This window comes from Parasteatoda tepidariorum, chromosome 9 (assembly GCF_043381705.1).
Source record: "Parasteatoda tepidariorum isolate YZ-2023 chromosome 9, CAS_Ptep_4.0, whole genome shotgun sequence".
Classification (NCBI taxonomy): domain Eukaryota; kingdom Metazoa; phylum Arthropoda; class Arachnida; order Araneae; family Theridiidae; genus Parasteatoda; species Parasteatoda tepidariorum.
The window spans coordinates 64,410,726-64,438,248 of record NC_092212.1 but is presented as its reverse complement, the minus strand read 5'-3'; the positions used below and the strand labels follow the sequence as shown (position 1 = coordinate 64,438,248).

The 27,523-nt window shown below is 27.0% G+C and overlaps 1 protein-coding gene across 6 annotated transcripts in view; it reads right to left on the bottom strand.

Moving 5' to 3' along the window:
• The window catches only part of LOC107450832 (Inositol phosphate kinase 1), an 85,163-nt gene that overhangs the window by 2,040 nt on the left and 55,600 nt on the right, over positions 1-27,523 (bottom strand). For 3 of the 6 annotated variants that reach the window (XM_043050556.2, XM_071185495.1, XM_071185494.1), the window contains exons 2-13: positions 21,932-21,976; positions 18,959-19,063; positions 17,833-17,899; positions 17,628-17,752; positions 14,720-14,818; positions 13,176-13,234; positions 12,926-13,081; positions 10,355-10,494; positions 7,197-7,317; positions 6,249-6,354; positions 3,842-3,915; positions 2,346-2,518 (exon numbers count right to left, since the gene is read on the bottom strand). In XM_043050556.2, the coding sequence (XP_042906490.2) occupies positions 2,359-2,518; positions 3,842-3,915; positions 6,249-6,354; positions 7,197-7,317; positions 10,355-10,494; positions 12,926-13,081; positions 13,176-13,234; positions 14,720-14,818; positions 17,628-17,752; positions 17,833-17,899; positions 18,959-19,063; positions 21,932-21,976 (1,257 nt within the window). In that variant the 3' untranslated portion in view covers positions 2,346-2,358. Of the gene's footprint in view, positions 1-2,341; positions 2,519-3,841; positions 3,916-6,248; positions 6,355-7,196; positions 7,318-10,354; positions 10,495-12,925; positions 13,082-13,175; positions 13,235-14,719; positions 14,819-17,627; positions 17,753-17,832; positions 17,900-18,958; positions 19,064-21,931; positions 21,977-23,217; positions 23,458-27,523 lie in introns of those variants that run through there. The other 3 variants (XM_043050558.2, XM_071185493.1, XM_043050557.2) reach the window with 3 other exon arrangements.

Sequence of the window (27,523 nt, the reverse complement as noted above, 5' to 3'; positions counted from 1 at the left end):
ATACAATGATTCTGGCAGTAAGTGAGGGGTTAATGAGTAGTGACCATCAGGGGTTAGCTTTTCAACATAGATAAGAAATCTAAGAATAGAAATTCATTTTGACCTCAAAATTGCAACCAATGGATAATTAAGAGTTTTAAAGTGAATTATAGAAAACGATTTATGAGGAATTTGCAATCTTTCTAACCTCAAAGGAATAATTACAACAAATAAGGTTATCAGTCAAAAATCTTATTTATTATTTTCAGTGTTAAATGTATGTTAAAAAACTGTTATGCAAATAGATGTATGTGGTATAATTAATTTAACCTGTATAACTTGAAACCTCTCTAATTTTTCGCCTTTCCCGTGAGATTTGAGATAAATAGGTTCGACTGTATAAAAAATATTTTACTCTTAGAAATAGCGTATTCTTTTATTAAAAATTTTAAAATTTATGTTTAATTAAATATTATATAGAATATTAATCAGCTAATCCTCTGGGGTTAATAGGAAGTAGCATAACTGCCTAACAAACTAGTTTTTACAATGTTATTAGACAGAAAAACGTTGCATGAAAGAGAAAGAAACTATTGGGAAAAGCTGTATTTTGAAAATGTTTTTCACTAGCTAACTTCGGAACTCTTAAAAACACCTATTTATTGTTTGTAATTTAAATCATATGTCTGTCAAAGCAGCAGATTCAATACAGGGTGACATTTCAATGAATGGTGTTATCAGTTTAATTTGCACTTTCAAAGAGTTCATCTGTATTTAAATATCTTGTTTTGCAAAGAAAAAAAATTAAAAAATCTACCAGGTAATGCTGTACATAAGATACTAAGCAGGTGCTTTAAAAGATATTCTAATTAAAAAAATGCGTTATGTGCGCAGCTCATTACACTTGTGTTAAAAAGTTTTTATTATCCTTTGAGAAATGAATGACAAGCTATCATCTAACTTTTGAACTTTTTTTTTTGAAAAAGTAATTCTCAATTATATGAATAATCAAACGAAATATCAGGTCACTTTGAAAAGTTGCTCTTAAAAAAGGCTATAAAAAGCCATTGATTTGCATTTACTAATTCTTCATGTTAATTTAATTAAAGCAGCAATTATTCTTCATATTAATTAATCCTCTCTCACATGGAAGATACCTTAAAATATTTTTATCATTTAAAATATCATGCAACACTTTTCAAAGTGGGGCAAGTAAAAAATAAAATAATATTCTATTTGATTATGTGCAATTGTATTAACCCCATACTTAATTTATTACATTTTTGTTTACAATAATATTATAATTTAACCTGATAAAAAAAATTACAAGGTCAAAACTTTAATCATTTGATGTAAATATTGAATTAATAGTAGTTCCTGGAAGTGAATGTTTTCCTTTGTGTACCCCTACTCTAAACCATAAACGTTTGGAAAGGTAATAATGGCTCATATTTTTTTTCTCTCTAATAGCAAGATGAAAAGACTACTACGTTGAAAAATACAAAGAACCATGTAGAGATCAAACAATGACAGAAAAAAACAAACAGAGAACAAGAGACAAATAGCTGTAGTGATAGACTATGAATAACTTAACGGCCGAGCCTCACAGTGGCCTTTTTGGTATTACAATATATAATGAATATCAAAACAAAATGAGGTACTCACAATATATAATGAATTATTATTTGAAAACAAAAAGTATATTTTTAACTCCAAAGATTTATTTCTTATTCGTTAAACATATAGTTGGTCTAAAGTAAGAATTCCCCTAGCCATTCCTCTGGACCCATGGCGGTGACTATGGTAACGAGTTATAACTATTTCAAGTAAGGTCATTGTTTTGGACAGGTTTTGGCTCAGTCTGGTCAATGAAAGAAAGGGAACCTTTTTCTTTGATCTATTGTGTTTGCCCGAGAATGAAGAGAAGCTATCCTCCCTGAAATGTGCTATAGCAGCAGACGGCTTCAGACTTTGTGGCGGGGGGGGGGGAGTTCTTACCATAGACAAACTATATATATATTTTCAATTATCCTTTTCCCCAGGCCACATGGAGGCTATCAAATATTAAAAAATGCTAGAAACCCATTTATTACAATTTTCAGAGTAAAATGGTGAACAAGGTTGAAAATCATTTAAAATTTTGAATTAGAACCTGCTGAATAAAAATCCCAGTCTTAAAATATATAGTATTTAATACATTTCTAGAAAAAATTAAAGATATATACAGCTATTTAAAGATGAAACTGAAAAATAACAAATTAATATTTGAGATATTGTTAGTAAATTTAATAACCTGTTACATAATTTGTTAGCAATTAAAATTCAAAAATGTTTTAACTGATACAAAAATTTTTTCACATACTTACAATATAATATGATTCAAACTGATACATTAGAACATGCTTGTATCCAAAGTGGTGTTCGTTTATAATGCTTTTCTATCCTACTCAAAGGTTTAGTATCTAAGTCAAGTACAGCCATAGAAAACATATATTGATTTCCAAAATCATCTGATACTAAATTGGCACTCTTTATGTCTCTAAAGTGATTAAAGAAAGAAAAAAGCTTTATTCAAAATTATGATAAAATTATAAAAAATTACAATAATAATAAAACATATTTTTAAAATTTTAGTGTTTTTCTATTTAAACTCACAAAAAAAAAATAGTTCCTAAAAAAATTCATTTTTCAATACAATTGCAGTGTTGCTGTAAAAAAAAAAACTTTTAAGTTAAAATTAATTCCAGAAACAATATCATTCTCTCTCTAACATTCTCTTCTAAACAATTTTGTTTCATTATCATAATTTGCTTGTACCTTATAGATCAATTGCAACATCATTTTTAGTTTCTCAGAAAAAATTTAGTATCAAGTTACAGCTATAACATAAAAAATAAATAATAAAAAAATTGAAACAAAAAAGTCAGGGCCTACAGGTGACTTTATTATTTAAAAATGAAAATTTTAAAAAATAGTGTTGATAGCCTATTTCTTGTAGAATGACCTTTTTTTTTATAGTTAATGATTGTTTCATTTATGAAGATAGTTCTTAATACACAACCTTAGGAAAAACCTTAATAAATAAATCTAAAATAGATGATAGTTAATACAAACTAATTTTAACTACAAATTAATATCATTATCATATTTCTGTAAATTCATATCATATTTCTGTAAATTATTCATACCTGTAGCAGAATTTCAAAAAAATGAATTTATATTTATTTTAAATGACTACTTTTTGGTAACATAAGAATCAAATTTAAAATTATGTAAATTAAAAAAATAAAATTTTGATACCGAAAACGAATCTTTAACATAATGAAGTACTAGATGTTGTATACTTTATGACTGCTACAATATATAACATTTTTTTAAAAAAATAATAAACTTTCTGACACATTTACTTTAAATATTCATTTTAACATATTTTGAGATTGATAAAAAATTTATTATCAGCCTAAATCTCTAATTTATAAACACTTTTTAGCTTGTAAAAAAATTGAGAATTCTGAATTATATTAGTTCAAACATTAAATTGTATAACACACTCGAAAAAAACACATGATAAGATTTGAATACAACAAAAAAAAGTATTTTAGAACTTAGAACCAGTACAAATTTGGAAGCACAGGTTAACAAACATGCTGCTGAGCAAAATAAGATTAACATTTATCTAATACTTCAAGTTATGTGCTTTGTATCATTTTTATTAATTTGTGAATTAAAATTATTTAAAGGTATGCACTAACAAAACAATCTTAAATCATACAAATAAATAAAATGATCATTTATATAAATTTTGATTACGTAAATAATTCTGATTAGTTAAATAATTTTTTATAAAAATACAATTACTTACTCTCCCTCATAGTTGCTTAAAACTAACATTATAGAACAATCCTTAGCCACCAAAGCCATGATGAATTCCCAAACCTAACAATAAACAAGCTTTATAAAACAAATTTCTTAAATCTTTGAGTTAAAGATAATATAAAGCATTTCTTAAAAAAAAAAAAAAGCTTATAGGATGTTGAATGACATATGTACATATCAATTTAAATATATTTTTCTAAGATTGAAACGCTTTTTTTATATTTTAAGAAATTAGATCTTCAGATAATCTAAATCAGAAAATGAATCCAATTTACAAAAATTAAAGAGACAAAAAAGTAAATTAACAATTCATTAAATCAAAATGGAAAAGCAGTTAAAACCAAATTTGCTTTATTTTAATTTAGATATTCAAACATACTATTAAAGCAAGAAAAAGCAATAAAATAAAAGATATGTGTGTAAGACAGCACTTCTTCAGGGGACACACTGCCTACAAACACACAGGAGTCTTTCTGTTGTCAGTAGAAAAACCAAAACTGACAGTGCCCCGAGGCCCCATAATGGATAGACCAATGAGAGAAAATCATTACCAAATTTGAAAAGCACAGAAAAATGATGAACCAGCAAACACTACTTAAAAGTACACTTAGTAAGACTTAAAAATGAAACGCCTACTTATAAATAAAAATAGTTACAGTTAGATTAACCAAATCAAAATAAAATATAAATTGCCGAACCATTAAGAAAATATTATAAATAAATCAAGTGCTGACACCTATTTGAAAATCTTGAACAACGAAACAAAAATATTTAATGAGCAAAAAATTTTTTTATAAGGTACTGCCATCTGCTTTGGAAAAAGAAATCCTTAATTTCACCGCATAGGCCTATTTATGCAGGCTTCAATATTGGCCAAACTATTTGAACGTTTTTAAAATATTTTGAATTAAAACATCATAATTATAGTAATTAAAAGGAAAATTATTATTCTTTAAGGTAATCCTGAAAGTCCCAAGAGCTGATAGAAAATCTGTTTTATTATTACAAATGAATTTAAACCTAAGAATTTGACTAATAACAATATTCTTAAAATAAAGGTTGGAACTAAAATGTGTTAAACTAATTACATTAAACTTAAAATCCCTTCTTTTATCGTATAATCCAATGAAAATTTTATAGTTAAGAATTTTAATATCAAGAATAATGTACATAAATATGTAAAAAATATGTACAATAAATCTTCTGAATTAGTCTTAATAAAATTTAGTTCTTCAGGATAAATATCATTAATTAAATCAAAATCATTACAATCAAAAATAATTAAATCATCAATAAATCTAAACCCAATTAATAAATTATGTTGTAAAAATTTATGTTCATAATAATGTAAGAAAATATTAGAAAAAGCACTTGAACAACAATTACCCATTGAAATACCTTTAATTTGTCTGTAAAAACAAATTTCATTAAAAAGATAATTTTCGAAAATGTTAACATTACATAAATTTATCCAATCCTATTTATTAACGTCTTCATTAATCAAATAATTATCAAAAATATCTAAGCAAATATTCTTTAAATTATAGTATGGTATACTCTTGAAACGATTTTCAAAATCACATGTAAGAATATTATTAATATTATTGTTATTTAAATATTTAATAACGTTTTGGTTGTTATTAATAATAAAATGCTTATCATTTGAAATAATTTTATTTAAAATAATACAGTAGGGAACAGATTATCCGGAACGATTGGGACCATCGCTATTCCGGATAACTGATTTTTCCGGTTTTCTGAATCGCTACAAAAAGCCGTTTTTTTATTGTTAAACCCAACTAAAAAAATAAAAAAAATTTGGAAATAATCTTAAAAAGAAGAAAAAATGATGAAGTAATACACTAATGATTATCTCCAAAATGATGGTAAGGTAAAAAGAAAGAAAAATCCTAAAATCTTATGAGGAAAAAAAATAATTTTTTTTTTAAAATAGCGGGAAAATTTATCGAATTTCGCTCCGGTTTTTTGGTTTTCTGATTTCCGGATAACGGGTTCTGTACTGTATTTAAATAATTAAAAAAAACTTTTACCAAAAACAGAATTATAACAGCCAGTACTGCAAGTTAGAAATCTAAATTTAACTGGTTTTTTGTGAATCTAAATTTAACTGGTCTATTGGGTTTTAATCCCAATTTCTTGGAGGAAGAAGCTAAAATTCTATTATCAATTTCTTTTTTAGAATTATTCATTTGCAGCGAATCAACAGTCTTGAGGTTTGCGGAATTCTTTGAATTAGGGGGAAAATCACATGCTTGTTTAAAGGCCTTAACATTTTGATCATTGGTTGATTTTGTGCGGAATCACCCTAATAAACTCATCTTTTACCACATTAATAATAATTTTAAAAAAATCAAATGCAAAAAAAATTATACTTTTCTTGAAGCATATTGATAGTCTGATTCACTTTTTGCCTTTTGTTTCTCTCCAAGATGAGGTGGAATTTCAGATCTTGAATAACAACCAATGGAGTTGGATGTTCTAAAATTTTGAAAACAGGGAATAATTACAAAACTAAAATGTTTCACAAAACTTAGTAATCATTTCTATGAACTTAAATTTAAATAATTTGAAAATTTAATAATGCAAAACAAAACTTTACTATTTATGCTAAAATGAATTTTTAGAAACAGAAATGTAAATGAAAGAGAGCATTTTAAAGTCTTAGAACTGAGAAACATTAACATTATTAAGACCTGATTTTTTAAGCTCTAATTTGTTAGACATTGTTTTTAATGTCATTAGAATTACAGCCCATGAATAAATTTTAAAAGAATATTTATAAGCCTTAAACAATAAATGAGTTAATTTAACAAATTCTGGCAAAATTCTACCGTATAAGAAAAAATCTAGCAAGCGATACATATTTAGATTGTTTATTTTTAAATAAATTATGAATTAGTATTGCAATAAAAAACATTAAGTTTCTATATAAATTAATCTATTAATTAGACTAAAATGAACTAATTATTAAACTAATTTTTTACTATTAATAAATATATCTAAAAATTAATTTAAATTTTAGACAAGACAAAAAAATTAGCCAGGTAAAAGAGTTAATACTTAATTTATTTATTTGTAGGTTAATCTTATATAAATCGTAAAGAAGTGGTACATTGAAGAGGCAATAGAAATAATATATGCTTTGCGTAAAGAATGCAAAAAAAAATTATGTGCTTAGCATAGAGAAATAGTATATATATTATAAGCAAAAGTTTATTACAATAAATAGTAAATCAAAAAAAACTCTAAGAAAGATCGTAAACAATGGTTATGATAATTCAAATAAGTGATAATTGAAGAGAAATAAAAAAATTACATACTCATCATTTGATTTTCTTATCATATTCAATAAAGAATACACTGTTTGAATATCCAACTTATCTAACAACTGAAGATTTAATACCCTTTGAAGTACACAATCTCTGGGCAAAACATGAAAACCTACAAATACAAGATATTATTTATCATGCTGATTCAATATGGTGATTATAATATTACAGTTTAGCATTCTAACCGTTTAACCATGTTTTGTTTGGATGCTCAGAGAGGCCATTGGCTAAGCATATGTAATGACTATCACGGAAAGAGCTTCATATTAATTATTAGTAGTGTTTATGTAAAGTAGAATCTACTAATGGTTAACAAAACTTGCATTTAGTTTCGATGCATATTGAAAAAGTTTTTATTTGATAATTTTTAAACATAGCCGAAAAAATTAAGGCATCATAGAGGAGTTTGTAGATTTAACTTTCTTGTAACTATTTATACCTTCTTCATTTGTATCAGTACTTTATTTTTATAGACCTCTTTTTCCTGAAATGTTAAAAGAATTTCTGCTTTTAAAGTACATTTTTCATTCTGAAAAATACAAATAAATGAAAAAATCAAACTTTAATGAGAATCGAAATAGTTAACTCTTTCTTACTTTGAATCAGATTTTCTGTACTAGAATATTACTGCTTTAATAATTTACTCCCAATAATAATTTTCAGTAATTTTTTTCTCTTTGGATTTCAGCAATATTTTTCAATAATTTTGTTAGGATCTCACTATTGATTATCAGTAATAATTTACTTTCTGTCGATCAAATTATTACTAAATATTTGCTAGTTCCATATCCTTCTTCAGCTTCAACAGTAAATTAGTTTAAGTGCCTGTCGCTAACTGAATAAGCTTGAGTTGCTATAACTAGAATTTAAATTCAGTGATAAAATACAACTCTATTTAAATAGAACAACATAAACATTAAAAAAAAAAAATCTATTTACACGCACTATTTTTAAATTCTTCATCACATCCGTACTATTATAACTAAAGCGCCATCTATGAAGCTTAAGTCATAACAAACTACATAAATAAATATTTCATTCTCTTTCCTCAAAAGTGGAATGCCAGTTTGATATGAAGAAAACTGGTTGCATTGGTTATAATTCTGTTTTGCAACCATTTCTTGAACCAACAACACAAGTTACAGTATTTCAATCTGTTTCAAATGTGCTGTTTCTCCAAAACTGTAACAAATCCTTACTTTCTCCATCATTAGGATCAAGAGTCATTGTTTTTCTGTTTAAAACAAAATTACTTCAGTATTTTTCTTTAAAATGTCTGAAGAATGTGGGAATCTACTAACAAAAATTACTAATATTTTTTTAACAGTTGATCCAATTCTAAGTTTACAGCTACGAATGTTCTACGATGCAGCTTCGTAATTTTGAACCCAACCCAGACAAGGGAACCCTTGGATTAGGCATTGGGAAAAACTAGCCTTCGTGGAGATATTTTTGATGGAACCAGCCCGCATTTGGGTTACATGGAAATGAAAACCTTCTAAACAAATATTATACATAAGATAAGAATAATATTTGTGAAGGAACCATCTCAAGCTAGATCCGGGTTCGACTGTATAATCATATTTATAGTAAAAACCACATAGGAACTAACAATTATATATACATATGTGTATATAATTTATACGCATCTGTAATAAAAATATTCATATATATGGGTCATTCTCACAAAAACTGTCATTTTTCAGTTCATAAAATCCCAAAAAAGTAAAGTGAATAAAAAGCTCTGAAACTTTTTATATTAATAGAAATATGTAATGGCATTATAAAGAAAGTATATATCCTATAAATTATACTTAATATTTAAATTAATTAATTAATTTCACTATTTAAAAAGTGAGGGAATGACATTTTATTTTAATACATGTTTTTCTCTAAGTTACAGCAACCTCAAGTTTGAAAATGATAACATACTATGTATATCTAATATTTATTATAATTTAGTTTTATATATTTAATAGTTTTTACAGGTTTGGGAAATAAAATTGGCTGGCACGATTGCACAAAAAAAATTTTATAATATAATCATCATGAATCAATCCCTCACTTCAGCATCATTCCCTCACTTTATACACTAGTGAGGGAATGACAAATTTAATAAAATTTGAAAATAACAGTTAGGCCTAATTAATTTCTGAAATCAATCACATACAAGAAAGCAACATATAATTATCCACTTTCTCGATAAAGTTGTATTTTATTTTACTCTAAAAAACGACATGAGGGAATGACAAATACCTGGTTTGATTCATTCAAATTTATTCCACAGCAAAGCTTCTTTAAGTTGAAGATGGAAACATACTGCAATTTTGTTCTATGATGCCAGTTGTTAACTGCTAAAGTTTTTATTAAAATATTTTTATTCTAAGAAGATTGCAGATGAAAAGAACATTGTTGTGAGGGAATGACGCGAAACACTGGGGACAAAGTTTAAAATAGTGCTGTGTTAATATTTTTATCAGAAATTAAATTTAAAATTGATTTTCTGAATTCTATATTTCAATATTCTGAAATAACATGAATTTGTAATTTTTTTTTTTAATTTCAGAAACAATTTTTTCTTTTATTAAATCAACAGTGGACAAGTGAGGGAATGACATATTGGTATATTTTAATTACCTAAAATAAATAAAAAATAAAAATTGACATTTTTATTCTTTTATAAGCCTGCATTCTGAAGGACACTTTCCCTGAAATTTTTTTTTTCATAAGTTGTAAAACAAACATAAAATATACTGGGGACATGAAAATGACTGATTTTGTGAGAATGACCCATATATTATTATCTTTTTCACAACATAATTAAAAATTATGATAAATCAAGATAAATTTCTAAAATAATGCTACTTATGTACATGCATGTCATTTCCTCTTGGATTCTCTTTCCATTAATTTCTTTTAATACATATGAGTTGACCATTCATGAAACTTATTAAGTACCATTCAGAAATTTTTACCTCAAATAAAAATATTTTTTACAAGAATTATTTTTAATTCTAGTGAAAAACACAGAAAAGTTATTGTGTTTTCTACTTCTGAAGCAATTTTTTTTCCATTTAAAATAAAAAAATTTAAATGAAAAACAAGATTTGGAACTAAACTTTAGTGTTAAAAATAAAAAGTTTAATTACCACTTTCAATACATTCAGGGTGAGCATTAGCACAGGTTAAAATATCACATTCATTCAAAGCCTCAAATATTTCTTTAGGCTTACAAGAAATAGGATTAAGTAATACCGCAATGACTAGTTTGATTAAGGCATCAACGCAACTGGAAAAAAAAAAGATAAAGCAAAATAATTATTAAATTTTCAATCAGAAACATAACATTATATATTCTTACATGATGTTCAACAACAAATATTCAGATACTAAATTATATATTTTGAAATAAAAATATTCAAGCCCAAGCTTAAATAGTTCATAGGAAATAGTCAGCTGTTAAGCTAAATGATAAAAAACTAAATAAAAATATCATGAAAAATACTGTGAGCTTAAAAAAAAAAAAAAAAACTATAAGGAATTTTTTTAAATGCATTTATTTATTTATATCACTATTATTTATTGAATGAAAATAAATGTTACTAACAAATTAGCCACAGAATTTTTTTTTGTAAAAAAAAGAAAATTAAATTGCAAAAATGTCAAAGTCTACTAAGAGCAAAGGAAATGTCTTTGTTAAACAAGTAAGTCACAGGAATTGAAATAAATTTTAAAAAAAATTCTCAAGTATTCTACGTGTAGGAAATAACAATTAATCATAAATTAAATAAAAATGTGAAGAGTACTGTGATAAAAAAAAAACTTAGGGCATTTTTATAATATGTTTATTTTTATTAATATTAACTGTTCAATAAAAGTGAATGTTACTAATAAATAAGTCTTAGAAATTAAATTATGTGCTCAGGTCTAATAAGTGTGCATCAAGTCTAATGAGTGTGTGTACATGACTATAAAATTATAAATTGAAATATCATGAATACCGAGATAAAAAAAAATAATGAAGCATTTTTAAAATGCATTGACTTATTTATGCTAGTATTATTTGGCGTATAAAATAAATGCTACTGTAAAGTAATTAAGTCAGAGAAATTAAATTTTTTTTTTAAATGAGCTATAAAAAATTCTCAATGTGTAAAGGTTACAGGTGACTATGAAATTATAAATTAAGTAAACAAATAAAAATATCACGAAGAGAATAGTAATAAAAAATATTATGGGGCATTTTTAAAATACATTTTTTTTTTTAATATTAGCACTGTTTATTGAATATAAATAAATGTCATTGTTGAACAAATAATCCACCGAAATTAAATTTTAAAAAAATTTACTTGTTAATGTTATCCCAAACAAGTAAATTAAAATTCGAAATTAATTTAGTTTTAAATCTTAGAGATAGGTAACTTAAAATGCAGGTTAGAATTTAGCAGGTTAGAGCAGGTTTTTTTTCCTTAATCAGAGATAAAACAAGTTATTAAGTTTTTACTTTTTATTGAATGTAAAAAGGACTTTTTAATTTCCAATTTTTTACATATACCAAACATAAAACATATAACTGATGAATATAACTGTTATTTAAAAAATAAATTATTTTAAAACAGCAAATAATAGTAAAACAAAAATTCGAATACTTTTTTTTANGGTCTGTCCAGGCCGAATTTACTACCGTTTAGCGGTACCTTCACAAATTCAACTTTAGGAAAAACGGTAGTTTCACAAATTCAATTTTGGAAAAACGGTAGTTTCACAAAATACTTTTTCTTAAAATTTCATTTTTGTATCCCTTAAGAAACGATAAATCCATATTTTTGTGTTGATTTCTTAATATAATTTTTAATTTTTCACAAATTACGTCTAAATTTTCACAAAATAGGTACCTGTCAGAAAAACCTAGACAGACCCCTGTAGTATTATTTGGTGCATAAAACTAAATGCTACTGTTAAGCAATTAAGCCAGAGAAATTGAATTTTTTTTTTTAAAAAATGCTATAAAAATTCTCAATGTGTAAAGGTTACAGGTGACTATGTCAAATTATAAATTAAGTAAATAAATAAAAATGTCATGAAGAGAATGGTAATAAAAAATATTATGGGGCGTTTTTAAAATACATTTTTTTTAGTTTATTTATATTAGCACTGTTTATTGAATATAAATAAATGTCATTGTTGAACAAATAATCCACAGAAATTAAATTTAAAAAAAATTTACTTGTTAATGTTATCGCAAACAAGTAAATTAAAATTCGAAAATTAATTTAGTTTTAAATCTTAGAGATAGGTAACTTAAAATGCAGGTTAGAATTGAACTTTTTTTTTCCTTAATCAGAGATAAAACAAGTTATTAAGTTTTTACTTTTTATTGAATGTAAAAAGGACTTTTTAATTTCCAATTTTTTACATATACCAAACATAAAACATATAACTGATGAATATGAGATAATAACTGCTATTTAAAAAATAAATTATTTTAAAACAGCAAATAATAGTAAAACAAAAATTCGAATACTTTTTTTAAAAAAATCCCCAAACACAAAGAATTTTAGAAGACAACTAAAAAATCAGTCAAGTATTTTACTATCTCATTAATTGAGTTTTTGTTAAAATGAAGGAAAAAAAACCTTAACATGTTTCAACTATACATATTTAAAACCATTAAAATAGAATAATTAAATATGCATTTTTTAAGGAAATCTTTCTTTTACCTATATTTAGAATCATTGAAGAAGCCACATAATGTTTCTTCTAAGTCACATCTTTTTTCATTGGAATAAATAATTTTTTGATCCTTAAATATTCGTAGATTATTTTGTGGAGTTTGCAGAAGCATTTTCAGTGCATGCTGCATTCTTTTAGGACATCTAAATCAAATCAATACAAACTAATAAACAACAATTAAATTAATAATTAATTTTTTCTGATACATTTAAAATTTTTAACTATGAAACTTCTTACCCACTGAATAAATCTGTAGGACAATAGGAACTTTTAGGAGAAACACCATCTACCCTCATCTGGGGGAAAAAACAGGTATTTAACAGGTATTTAAGAAGTTAACAGGTATCAAAGCTAATTAACAAGCAAGGAAAGATATAAAAAATATACACATAATCAGAAACTTCATTTTATAATAGAATCAGTTGTACAGAGTGTTCGATAGTGTCAACCCAATATCTTTAGAACTTTTGTTGAAAAAAAGTACACAAAATTAGAGGATTGTAAATGTTGTTATTGCGACTTTTAATGTTTATTTTTAGAATCCTTGTTAAAAACGAAATCAGAAGAGTACACACAGTAAGTTTAAGTAAAGAAAAAGCAAAAACACTTTCAATTGGCTACTAAAGAAGGTATGATTAAAAATATCAAATTCTCCTCAGGGGCCGTTCAAAAAGTACGTACACAAAAATGGAGAAATTTTAAACCCCTCCCCCCCTTCGTACATTACCGTACATAAGGTCTTACTCTCCCCCCCCCCTTAGAGTACGTACATTTTATTAGTCTACATTTATTAGTCTACATTTTATTAGGTTCTTCATAAAAATTAAAATAATTATGTTTTAAATAAAATTAAATATTTACTTAAGGAATGTGTAGGATAAAGTCAAATTTAAATTTGGTGTATGTTTATAAAGTACGTACTTTGCATAATACCTCCCCATCGTACAAAACCGTACATAATAGCAAATCCCCTCCCCCCTTCGGGATGTACGTACTTTTTGAACGGCCCCTCATTGACCTAATGAAGAGGCACTTCTAATAATTGCTCTGCAATTTCTGTTTCCTGTGGCAATTAAACAGGTTTTGATGGTTTCAACACCAACAATAGCAATTTGATCAATTTTGACAGAGTTTTCGTAACAATAATTTGGGAACCCTAATCCCATTTTTGACAAGGATTCTAAAAATATACATTATAGGTGGTCATTAAGGAACACCCAGTTTATGAAGAGTAAAATGCAAAATAATGATTAAATACTCAAATTAATAACAAGGAATAAAAATTTACTTAATATTTTCAAACTGAAACGTTAAAACTACTTTTTTATGGTAATGTTTCAAGTGGTACTTCTGAATTTGGGGTTAAAATAACCTTAGATTCATAAACATTTGTCTTTCAGACTGCACAAACTGTGTAAGCGCTTGTAACTTTTAAAGTGACAGATGAACTTCTAAGTATATTCTTAGATCATTAGATGACTGATAGTGAATTATTTATCTTCCACATGTTTCTGAATCTAGGGTTAAAATAGTATCAGGCACTAAAATTTTAAAGCCAATTTAAAAAAGGAAGAAGAAACAGAATGGAAAATTTTCTTTGACACTTCTTTTCTAAGTTTAAATGTTACTTATACTCTTGAAATGTCTTTTTATCAGAAAAACATCTAAGACTTTTGAATACTTTTTTAAAGAATGGAATAAATATGATATTTTTATTAATGTGTAATTTTAACTCAACAGTGCATGTATACTAAATATGATACTTAAACTTACCGACTTACTTTATAGATTTGCTTCCGGCAAAAGTGACAGAACAATTTGGACTGTTCAGAGTGACTAGAATCAAAAAATTTTTCGGCTAATAGAGCACCAGGTTTAGGCTTAAAAAGGAAAATTTCAAAAAAAAATATAAAAACAGTTTTATAAAGCTTCTTAACATCAGTTAAATGTGAGATATTACAAGTGAAGCAATACATCATAAAAAAATTACATAAAGGCATTAGATTTTGCATTAAGTTTCAAAATAGATCACATAGATTTCATATAAAAGAGGGGTGGTCGCATATGTAGTATCAGAAAATAATATGACAATATAAACCCCTTAGCTAGATTTTCTAGAAGTTTAATATGGGCAAGCAACTTCCTCAGTGTAAAAAATAGGTTTCTCTGAAATCAAAGGGAAGAAATGAAAGAAACTCTCTTTCAAAAAATCTTTCTAAAAAAATCATTATAATTACAATCTAGTTTCAATAATATAGTATTAATATCCAAGCTATATAATAGAATAACTTAAATGTTTTTTTTTTAAGATATTAAAATAACTGTATTTTAAAAGAAATTAGTTTAATAAAACCTAATTTTATAGTTATAAAAAGAATTGTTATCATTATAAAATTTTTAATAGCATTAAATTAACAAATCACATACAAAACATATACACAACTAAAAAATTACATATTGAATTCACAATTACAAACAGGATACTAATTTCTGCAATTATGTATTTATAAAAAAAAGAATACTTAAACTGGCTTTTAAATCATGAAAAAGATTTTAAAACTCAGCATAAAATTAAAATTAATATAAAGAATAATTCTGAAAAAAGAAAAAAATGTGAAAAACTTAATTTTCTGGTACTATATTAAATTTAATTTGCTAAAATTTAAGCTATTCTATTGTACTTATTGCTAGACGATTATATTGGTCATTTTAAATTACTTCCATTTCATCCAGTATCCTGGAAGAAATGGGTTTTTTCCGAACAAAATGCCAACCTTGGTCAAAATATTGGGAAATTAGCATGAAACTGTAATAAAAATTTTTCTAATATTAAATTTGTATCCATAATATAAAAAATATATTTTTTTAAAAAAAGGCTTCATTTTGGTCTTAAACTGTCAAAAACTAGATATTGCGGGGTAGTTCTATATGAAAGCTGATAAAAAGTTTAAAAAATGGCAAAAACTTTAGCAGAAAAAAATAAAAATTAGCAATTAAACTATAATTTTTAGTTGAAAAAACATTATCTCATGAAACTTTGAAACATATTTTTAAAAGAATTGTCACTTTTCTTTTAACTCCTCAAATCTTTATGAACTTAAATTACAAATTTATACAGCAATATTTGAAAGTACACAGTTCTATCAATATATATGTATTTATTAATATAATTTTAAAAACACAACTAATTAATATTTAAGATAAATATATATTAATAAAATCAGTTACATATTTACATCTTTGTTCGTAATAAGAGTATGGTTAAAGAAGGTGCTTTATTTATTTTTTTTAACTTTTGATAACGGGCATTAAATCTAATGTTTCCTGTCAAAAACCATTCAAATCCCAAATTCTGGTCAACAGATAATCAAGAGCAATGTTATCCAAAGAAACATTTTTAGAAACTAACTTCACTCATTTATAAATTTTTGGAGGGCATCTTAAAATAGAGGGGAGAATTTTTAAACAAAGATTATGTTTATAAATTACAGATATTTTGCAACACAGATCATTCTATAATAATAACAGATAAATTATCTGAAGTACACAGACTACAATTACTGTTTGAATATGAAGAAGAAAAAAAAACATAATTCCACATTGCTTCCATTTTTTTTTTCACTATTTACAAGTTAATTAGACTAAGGTTTCTACATAGAAGAAAAAAATTGAAGCATAAAATTACAGTTATGTGCTTCTTTTATTTTCCCCAATTTTACAGCTTGCTCAAAATTTATGTCATATTCGACACTTTCCTTCAGTTGTCCTCCACGAAACAATATGGAAAGGTTATCCATTTATTGCACAGCTGGCTTTTAATATTTTATTTGCAGTTGCCAAGCTTATTTTTAAAACAGCTGCAGTTATTAACAATGTTAAAACAATAGCAATTTATTTCTTAAATTTGGATTATTTCTTAAATATTTACATTGGATAAAATCAACCAAATTCAACAGTGAAGTATGTTTCTATAATAACCATACTTAATAATTATTTTCTTCTTCTTCTACTTTTATTTTGATAGAAACCATATTTTAGCTTATTGGTTTTCAGTTTATGAATGGATTAAAATCAAATTAAGAACTAGACTAGATGCCTGTCTGTCATAAGAACCAATTTTAAGACTAATATTAATAAAAATGACGTGATAAAAAAAATTTCATTCTTCATTCATTCACTAAATATTTTCAAAATAATTCATGAAATTTTCATCATCACATATTTTAAAAATAATTTAAAGTCTTTCATTAATTTCTATGTTCAAAATTGCTAATAAAATTTATTCCTTATGCAGGGGTCTGTCCAGCCCGAATTTACTACCGTTTAGCGGTACCTTCACAAATTCAATTTTAGGTAAAACGGTAGTTTCACAAATTAAACTTTAGGAAAAACGGTATTTTCACAAAATACTTTTTCTTAAAATTTTATTTTTGTCTCCCTTAAGAAACGATAAATCTATATTTTTACCATGTTTTAGTGTTCACTTTTTAATATAATTTTTAATTTTTCACAAATTATGTCAAAATTTTCACAAAATAGGTACTTTTAAGAAAAACCTAGACAGACCCCTGCTATGTCTCAAGGTTCCAAAGCCAAAAAAAATTGGGAATCGCAGATTTAGATGAATCAAGACCCTGTTCAAGATTACACTCGATCAGAATACAAGAAAAATTTGAATATTTTACCAACTTTGATTTCAATGCTAAGTACAGGGCCAGAGGAATAAGACTTAAGCTCTGCTGGCAACGTACAGTAGTCTGGTAGCAGAAGACCATATGTTTTTTCCTCTTTGACATTCTTATGCGTTCTATTGCCTTTAAAACAATAAACAAAGTTAAATACATAAAATCACATAAAATGCAAAAAAATATAAACTAGATTATTTAATAGTTACTTGGTCGCATTAAATTGACTATACTGTTAAGTAGCTTAACATCATCGGCTTGAAGAGCAACAATAACCTGAAAAATCAACCAATATTAACATTGATGATTTTTTACATAACTTTAACAATGCTAACATAACATAACTTTATAAAAGTGCACATTTTTATGAAATATGAAAATTACAAACTAAGTCTTAGATACCACAATTCAAAGAAGATAATGTTATTAAAGAAAGAGATAAAAGCATCTAATCTCTGATTTGCTAAATATTATATCAACTGACAATAAATAAAGAGTTAACTGGCAGTAATAAATAGTAAGTTATTTAAATTTAATGAAACATAACTTTATAAAAAAAGAGCATTATTGCGAAATATGAAAATTGCAATTGATTTCATAGATAGCACAACTAGAAATTTTGATACTGTTGTTTAAAAAAAAGGAGGGAGAGAGATATGAAAAGCATCTAAACTCTGATTACCTGCATATTACATGAACTGACATTAATTATTAAAATGGATAAATAGTCAATATATTTAATTTACAAAACACAATAAGAAAACTTTCGACTTTTAATGTAAAATACTAAAATGTACAGGAAATACTAACATAACGTCTGATACACAATATTACTGCAAACTTTATTTGATCTGACAATTTTGCAATTTACTAGGATGATAGGGTAAAAAAAATTTTGAAACACTAAAATAGAATATATAAATTAAATTTACACTGTTTTCAGTAGGCTTTAAAATGTACGAGAATGTACTAACATAATGCTTGATACACAATATTATTATAACATTGTAACCTTTATTAGATTCTGACAATCTTACAGTTTACTAGGATGATAGGGGAAAAAAGGTTTTGAAACACTAAAATAGAATACATATATTAAATGCATACTGTTTTCAAAATTTCAATAAAAAAAATATGTTTTAAAAATTTAATAGAAAAAAAAATAATTATGAAGAAATAAGCAGATAGATAAATAGTGGATAAATAATGCAACTTGAATATTAAATATACAAATTAAGCAGCTAAATTATTTTACAACAATTTGGATAACAGAATAACAAAAGTAGCATATCTATTAATTATCTATAGTTAAGTACAGAAAATGTGTGTACATACAGGACAATTAACAAGATCATTCCCAAGTAGTGGCTTCATAACATTCTTTATCATAAGAATTTCATTTTCCATTTGATGTAGCAATCTCTCTGCATTTTTAGCATTCTGAAAAATATAAGACACTGAAAACCACATTTTAATAGCAAATATTAAAACAAATAAAGAAGTAAATACTTAAAAAAAGAATAATAGAAATTAATTAGCAAATGAGATTTGTATGAGGAGAATGTAGGAATATTGCAATGAAGGTTACTTTTATTTATTAACTTATTAATTTTACTTATTTAACATTTTTTTTAATGTTTATATTACAAGATAATAAGCAATGTAAAAGCAATGATAAATACAATATATGGTGAAGAGTCAATCCAGATTTTTTGTAAGAGGTTCTGTTTTTATGAAATTGAGAAAAATCTAATCATAATTTTATGAACATTTTATCATAATTAAAATTATTATAAAATATCATTTATGAATATTTTATAATAATTTTATATTCATAAAATTATGACTACAAAATTATTATAAAATATCGATTAAGAATATTTTATAACAATTATAGATTCTTATAGAATTATAATTACAGAATTATAGATTAGATAATTATAGAATTATAGATAGAATTTTATAATAATTATAGATTCGTAAAATCATGATAATAAATTAATAATCATAATTTTAAGAATATAAAATTATGAGTATGAAGGACTACACATAACATAGGGTTAAATTTGGTTATTTCAGACAAGGTTCTGTTTTTGTCAGTGTGAGAAAATATAGTATTTGATTTTATAGAAAAAAATTTGTCCTTTAAGAAGATGAAGTTCTTAAATGACAAATAATTACGAAATGATATTCACAGGGGTGATTGTGAGCCCAAGTCAAAATTCCAGAAAAATTCTAGAGTAAAAAAAAAAAAAGTTTAAATCGAATAATTCAAAAAAAATTGAAACAAGGTTTTTTTTTCCTTTTTCTCAATATTTCTTAGTTTACTTAAAATATATTTAAAATTTTACACATACCTATGAAAGACCTGGAGATTGAAGTTCACAAACATGTCTATCTTTCTTGAGTTTATAATTATAATAACTATTTACTGATAAAAAATGAATATTAATCTTGAATATAAGCTTATAAAGTATACGGCTCTTCCATATAAATAAATAAAATAAACTGAGTTTTTAAGTTTTGAAAATTTGATTTACGGAAACTTTTGTGATCAACGATTTTTTGAAACGTCTGAACCTTCGATCTCCGGAAACTTCCCGATCGTAATTAACGAATAATCCGGATTTTTTCCGAAGCACTATCAGCCCTGTATTCAGCCAAATAAAATTCTATAAAAATAACATTCAACATTTTGAAAAGTTATTCCTATTGCAACTACACTAGATTTAAGTTGGAGATGCTGAGTAAAAAAGGGAAAAAAAAAGGTCAAGAAAAAAAAAAAATTAATTAAAACTAAAGCTAAAATTTAGAAATTAAAACTAATATTTGAGAAATTTGCATTAGCCTTTTTAGATGAATTGTAATTTTAAGACAGTATTTAAAATTAAATTAACCTTAGAATTCAAGAAAAAAAATAATAGAGCTATGTCTAGTCTGCTGTCATTGCTACCTGTACTAGTCTCTTCTGCTGTCTATCATAAGGAAATGTAAAAATACTTTTTTAAATAATAAATTTTGCGAAGAGGATAAAATATTTTGTGAAAAGTCTATTTTTGTGATAAAACATTATGTAACAATAAAAATAGTTCTGAAAGGCTTCAGATATGATATCAATATAGTTTTTTTTTAAATATTACAAAAAATCAGTTTTTAATATGGAATATCATAAAGTGTCTGCTTTAGAAATTAAAATTTTAGCTATGGCCCGAACCCCTAATTTTTCTCAAATGAATGACCATTTTTCCATTCTAATTTATACATAAAACAAACCCCTATTTCTTCTAATCCAGTGTTTTCACTACAGCGCGAGAACGCGAGAATCTCGCATATTTCTTTCTTTTCTCGCATTAAAAAATTATTACCGCGAGAAATTCGCGCATTCTATAAATCAATTTAAAAATTCGCGAATTTCTCGGCATTTTTGAAAAAAGCTTAGAATTATGCCATTTAGAATAAAATCCGTTTCACTTTTCCTGGATCTTTCATTATTTTCAACATCTGGCATTTTTGAAAAAAGCTTAGAATTATGCCATTTAGAATAAAATCTGTTTCACTTTTCCTGGATCTTTCATTATTTTCAACATCTGCCCCCTTATCTGGCTTCCCTATTTACCAGTATTGTTCAAAACCTTTTCGAACAACAGAACACAACCACAGAACCCCTTTCAGAACACATTTCTCTGCAACCACATGTTTACCGTAGGTTAGGTTTCTTCATGTAAGACGTTCAAACTTTTTATGTGTTAATGTAAGATGGACAAATACCTTGTAAAGGCAAAATCTTCTATGATGATGCACCAAAAATATTCAATGCTTTAAAAAATAGAAGACGTTAAAAATGTATTATAATTAAAGAAATGATTTTTTTTCAAGAGTTTTTGTGTTTTTTTAGTTTTTAGAAATCTCACTTAACTTTTTGAAATCTCACCCTGTTTTTGAGAAAGGGTGAGAAATTCTCACCCATTTTTTTTTCTATGATGAAAACACTGTAATCTGATAGTAAACCGATTACATGAAAAGTTGATAAAGAAAAAATGCCTCTTCCACACAACAAAACATTAGTCTATCCTGCTGTCATACCTTCAAATAAAAGGATTAACTTTCAAAACTCTTACATGAAAACATTAATTTCAAAAATTTATACCTATTTCTAGGTTTTGATGGTGCAGAAAAAAAACACAATGCACAAACCTTATTTAATAAAATTTTACAATTAATTTTATTATATTTTATAATTTTATTATTAATTTTATAACATATAAAAGAAAATATAAATTTGTAACATAAAAAGTGAGTCAATTTTACTTCATAAGATCCCTCTTGCTTGATAAGCCTCAAAACTTTTCCTTCCTGAAACAGAAATTTTTTATTTGAATATACAATAAAACATAAAAAAAATTGGTTAAAAGAATTTAAATAAAATATCCAAGCAATTCAAAACTTAGCACTAATGTCATAAAACACTTTTAAAGGGGGAAAAAAGCATTATGGGAAATATGAGAGCAAACAGAAAAAACTAAAAATCAATAACAAACAACTTACAATAGAATAGTTCAGTTTTTAACATTATTGAAGCACTTAAAACCTGTCAACTGTTTTTTCACATTTGTTTACTTGTGAAGCTAATGAAGTTTTCTATCTGGTAATAGTGACCAAAAATTTTGCTTTGTAGTATAGCTTGATAAGGGAATTACAGAAAAATATTAGCAATATAGGAAAACTATAGCTTCTAAAATAAACTTTCTTTCAAATAGGTTAAAAGTATTTTTAATGAAATTAAAAAAATTTTAAACTTTAAGGGATATTTTTGCTTTGGTACCAGTTTGAGCAAACAACAACTGCTAAGATGTGAAAGTGTTTTTAAACTTGCAAAAGGTTTCTTAAAAAAAAGAAGTAAAATGTGCTATTCTTGCTGGGAATGGCTATGAATTGTATCTACTTTTCGAATCTGTCCTTTTCTGAGATGTTTCTTTTAATTTCTCCAGTGTCACAAAATTTGACAATTTTTTGATGCAGATACCAAATTTTCCAACGTCTAAAAATTTTTATTTAGCCCCAAAACATTTAAGAAGTGTGTCAAGTTTTTGCAGGATTTCATTAAAAGTTGCAAGCAGGAGATTAAGACATTTCTTCTTTAACTGATTTCTAGTTACTGATTAGTTAGGAAAAATGCTCAATACCAAATATATTCGAATAGACATTTGATTTCATAAGGTTCAACAAAAAAATCATTCATCTTTTCCCCCCTGTTTCTGTGGGTGTAGATATTTTCTCCACCAAAAGAAAACGAAGGCGCATTATTATTACCTTCCTTTTAATAATGTGTCTTAAATTATGACTTGGATCCGTTACTGCTAATAAAAAATTAAATTTGATAAAGCCCCGATACCTTTGCTTATTTAAATTTGCCCCAGTCACAAAATTTTACTTAAATTTGAAGAATACAAATTTTATTGACATTTCTTTAAAAATTTGATTAAATATGGAGCCAAAAATATTTATATAAATTATTTACAGCAATTCTTTTACATGCATAAAAATTAATTAAAAGTTTATAAAAATACTTATTGTAAAAAAAAAGTGAAAACTACCTTTTTCAAGCATATCACAAGACCAGTATTTCCTTCACCACGATATTCACAATTATCAGTGGTTAATTTAAGAAACATACTGCCGGAAACAAATCGAAAGAATAAGTAATTATTTGATTTATCATCATTACTAAATCTTCCTTCTTTTTTGTTTACATACTTATTACTTCCGGTTCCGGAAATATACCGGCAAGCACGGGTGCAGTTATCAATTTTTTATTAAACCAACTAAACTTCCGGCTGCCTATTTTTAAGGGCTTTAGGGACTTTTATTGCCTTAGGGGCTGTTTTCACTGCATTTAATTCACTCATCTGAAATTGAGGAGCATTCTCACTACATGTGATCGTACGTTAATGCGATTCGCTTATGCACGAGGTGTATTGGTGTGTTACATGGGGCAATTCTTCGTTATCTAGAATCTACATTAAAAGGTGCTAAAATACTTTTGTCATAGGATTCAGGATCTTGGAATACACGCGAAAGTAAATTTTTTAAAATTACCAAGAGTCACAGGTTTTGAAATTCAGGGTTCTTCAACCATTGGCGATCGAAATGGGCTACAGGTAGCGTAGAGCAAAACTCTCTATTAATGGCAACACTTCGCATGCTTTCACCATTAGCGTAATCAGAGGAGAAATTTACGTTAGTTTCTGTCTTGATTTTCAGATATATTAAAAACTTTTAGGTTGGGAAAACTATATGGAACCGAAATTTATATTGAATATAGTTCTAAAAGAAAGCATCGTGGTAATTTTAAAAAATACTTTTGACAATTAAATACGAAAAATAAGAAAGGAGAAAATATCGTACTATATTTCAATAGAACAGAAATTAGGAGGAGAGAGAAGAGGGGAGGGGCAAGACATAGTTTCGTATTCGAGTGTTGTGATTGCGAATTGCTTGGAAGTGCTGATTTTTTTTCAATAATTTCATATATCAGTATGTTGGGAAAAAAACGAGTAAATGACAAATTGCGGGTCATGAACCTGCATCTCTATGAACGTAATGAAATCGGTTCATATGGATAATAGTTTGGTTAGGAAGGGTAAAGCATTGACCCCATTGCCACAGTCACACCATTAGTTAAAACATTGGTTAAGATACCATTGCATTGAGCACAATGCCACATTTATTTCTAAAACTAAGCTGGAGTATTATCAATCTAAAGCTGGGTGCGTTTTAAGCTGCTTCTGAGGTTCCAAGTCCAGACCTTCACAATGACAACTCAGTGGCCAGTGCGTTTAATCACAATGAGCTATCACGACTCTCACTTTCATTGTATGAAAAGATTGTCAAGATACTTGTACAAAAAAGGCATTTTTATTGCGATTACGATATTCAATGTTTCCATATTAATTCACTTTGGCTGATAAGACAGGAACGGTAAATGCACTAACATGATGGTGCACTTTTTTTTTCTTTCTGATCAATATACTTTTGTTGTTGTAGTTCATTTGCGTCGCACTAGACCTGCACAATGGGCTATTGGCGACGGTCTGGGAAGCATCCCTGAGGATGATCCGAAGACATGCCATCACAATTCTGATCCTCTGCAGAGGGGATTGCACTCCAGCTTTGGTAGCCCGGCGACCTGCACGCGAAGTCGAGCACTTTACGGTAGAACAGTTTAACGAGGACCCATACCGAACACCCTCGGTCCCTACGCAGACTGATCCTCTGATCAATGGAAGAACTGCATTGGGCAGAACTTCTAATCCTATACCCGAACGTTATAAATAGTACACAATATTACTAAGTATTACAATATTACGTCTATTTATTACTAAACTGGATCTTTATGCCAATAATTTATGTTGACATTTATTCAGTCTTTTTTATAAAACTTCAAGACATTGTGGCCCAGGACAATAACGATTAGAATAGATGCACAGAAAATTAATAAGCGCTTGTTCCATCTCATCTCAAATATTCTAAGAAAAAATATGAATTTGATTTTATGTTTAGTCAATGTACTGTTTGAATTCCTGAAGTACACTGAAGAGCCAAAAAGACTGGTATACCTGCCTAATATGGTGTAGGGAAGCCCGTATGGAAAGCCCATATCGATGATGTTTCGTTGAATGGTTCGCACGCTGACACTTGTTGATGGCCCAGCATTGAAATCTGCTACAATTTGTGGAAGGGTTGCACGTCTGTCACGTTTAGTGATTGTTGATCTCGTTCTTGCATGATCTTTTTCCGACCGCAGAAATGTCGTAGATTTGATGTTTTACCGGATTTCCGATACTCACGGTATACTCGTGAAATCATCGTACGTGAAAATCCAAATTTCATTGCTATCTCGGAGATGCTATGTCCCATCTCCCGTGCGCCGACTATAACACCACGTTCAAACTCACTTAAATCTGTATAGCCTGGCATTGTAGCAGCAGTAACTGATTTAAGAACTGTGCTAGACACTCGTTGTCTTGTATACGCGTTGCCGATTGCAGTGCTGTACTTTGATTGGCTCCATACCCCTTTATTTGCATACTCATGCCTGTACCAGTTTTTTTGGCTCTTCAGTGTTGATTCTTACTGTTCTTAAAAAGCGTCAGTAACGTAATACAAGAGCTCGTGTGAAAAACAGAGTGCTTCTTAATCACCACCCGTAATTGTAATAATTATGTTACAACAATTTCAATCGCTTTAGCTTTATTGGTTTCCTTGGGCCTGATAGTGCATGGAACCGATCAAAACAAATTCAGGCTAAAGGACCACCAAATTTTTCTGGCCCCTTACAAAATAATTTAAAACTAAATTACTGAAGAGTACACCTAACAATAAAAAATAATCTATTGAACTGCATAATTCAAAAGAAGCATTCTAAGAAATTTTGAAAGCAGGCAATTGAAGATTATTTTTCTAAGATAAAGTTTACGCATCTATAAATTAAAGGCAAATATGAAACAACAAAACAATGTTATATCAAAATTAAAATAGTTTGGTGACCACAAACATTTGAAATCGGTAATTTTTGCTAAAAGCCACTGATTAGCTGAATTATTTATTATTTAGTACTTAAACCAACACAAAGGTAGCCCACCTTTCATTAGACTTTTTACTAATTTTTGAGGCCCCTCAGAAATTATGGGCCCTAGGCCCATGCCTATTGTGCCCAGGCAATAATCAGGCCCTGGATGGTGCATGACTTTCATGAGATATTTAGCTCCAACTTTGCTTGTTAACTCGGAAGACAGGTAGAGTTCTTACACACAGAAATAGTTTTAAGTGATTGATTTAAGAAATATAATAAATACTAGTTATATTTTTAAACATCTATTTCTTCCATAAAAGAGCCATTCTCAAAAATGACACTTAGGAATATTCAGTTATAATGTTTTAATTGTCAGTCGAAAACTCGTTCTTCTGGAATGGGTTATAACATTTTAAGAGAAAATTTAATGCCACATATTTGCCCTGCGAAACTTACAGTTTTATAACTACAATATTTCCCACAAGTGTCGTTTTTTAAAATCATACACTTGGAAGTTGAGCTTCGCAACTTTGTTCGAAATCGGCAAGCGAATTCTTATATCATGTTCATCATGCTTTAGATGAAGATAAGACTGAATTTCAGCATTAAAAAAGAAATTTTCAAAATGAATTTCCTGCATTTGATCCGCGAATCATCATATTTTTTGAGTATTCATACTTTTCTGCAAGAATCATAGTTCACAATGAAGTCGTACATTTAGAAGTTGAAGTTTAATTTTGTCTGAAAGTAAACATCCGAAATATCATGTTTCAGATGAAAATATATAACTTAATTTTTAAATTACAAAAGATAATTAAGACATTGTTTGAATTCTATTTTGCACATATCTTCTGAATCAACATTTTCATTTGCAATGCGAAACATGTATCTTTTAGAGATTCATATTTTTCACAGGATAATGCTTTACATTTCTTCAAAATGGTATTCTATAATTAGAACTTAAGCTTCAACCTTCGTCAGAAATTGGTATCGTGCTCTTATTCCTAAAAAAAAATTTCTTTTTACTAAGAGCACTTTTGAAATTATTTTCTGTACTGTGAAACCTACATTTTTTGGACGTCTATATTTTCTTCAAGAAATGTAAAGCAATGCAATTCCATGTAAATAAGGCGGGTTAATTTCATCATTAAGTCCTCCACGATGGCTAGTTAGTCTCATTATTGGATCCAAGAGTTCTCTTGTTAACTGGGTTGGGGTCAAAGAGGTCAATTTGTAAATTTTTCATTTAACTATGTTAACTGTTAACTGAGCCAAAACGTTAATATTTTCCTCATAAAGACTTCATCTTTGCTCTGAGTATTAACAAA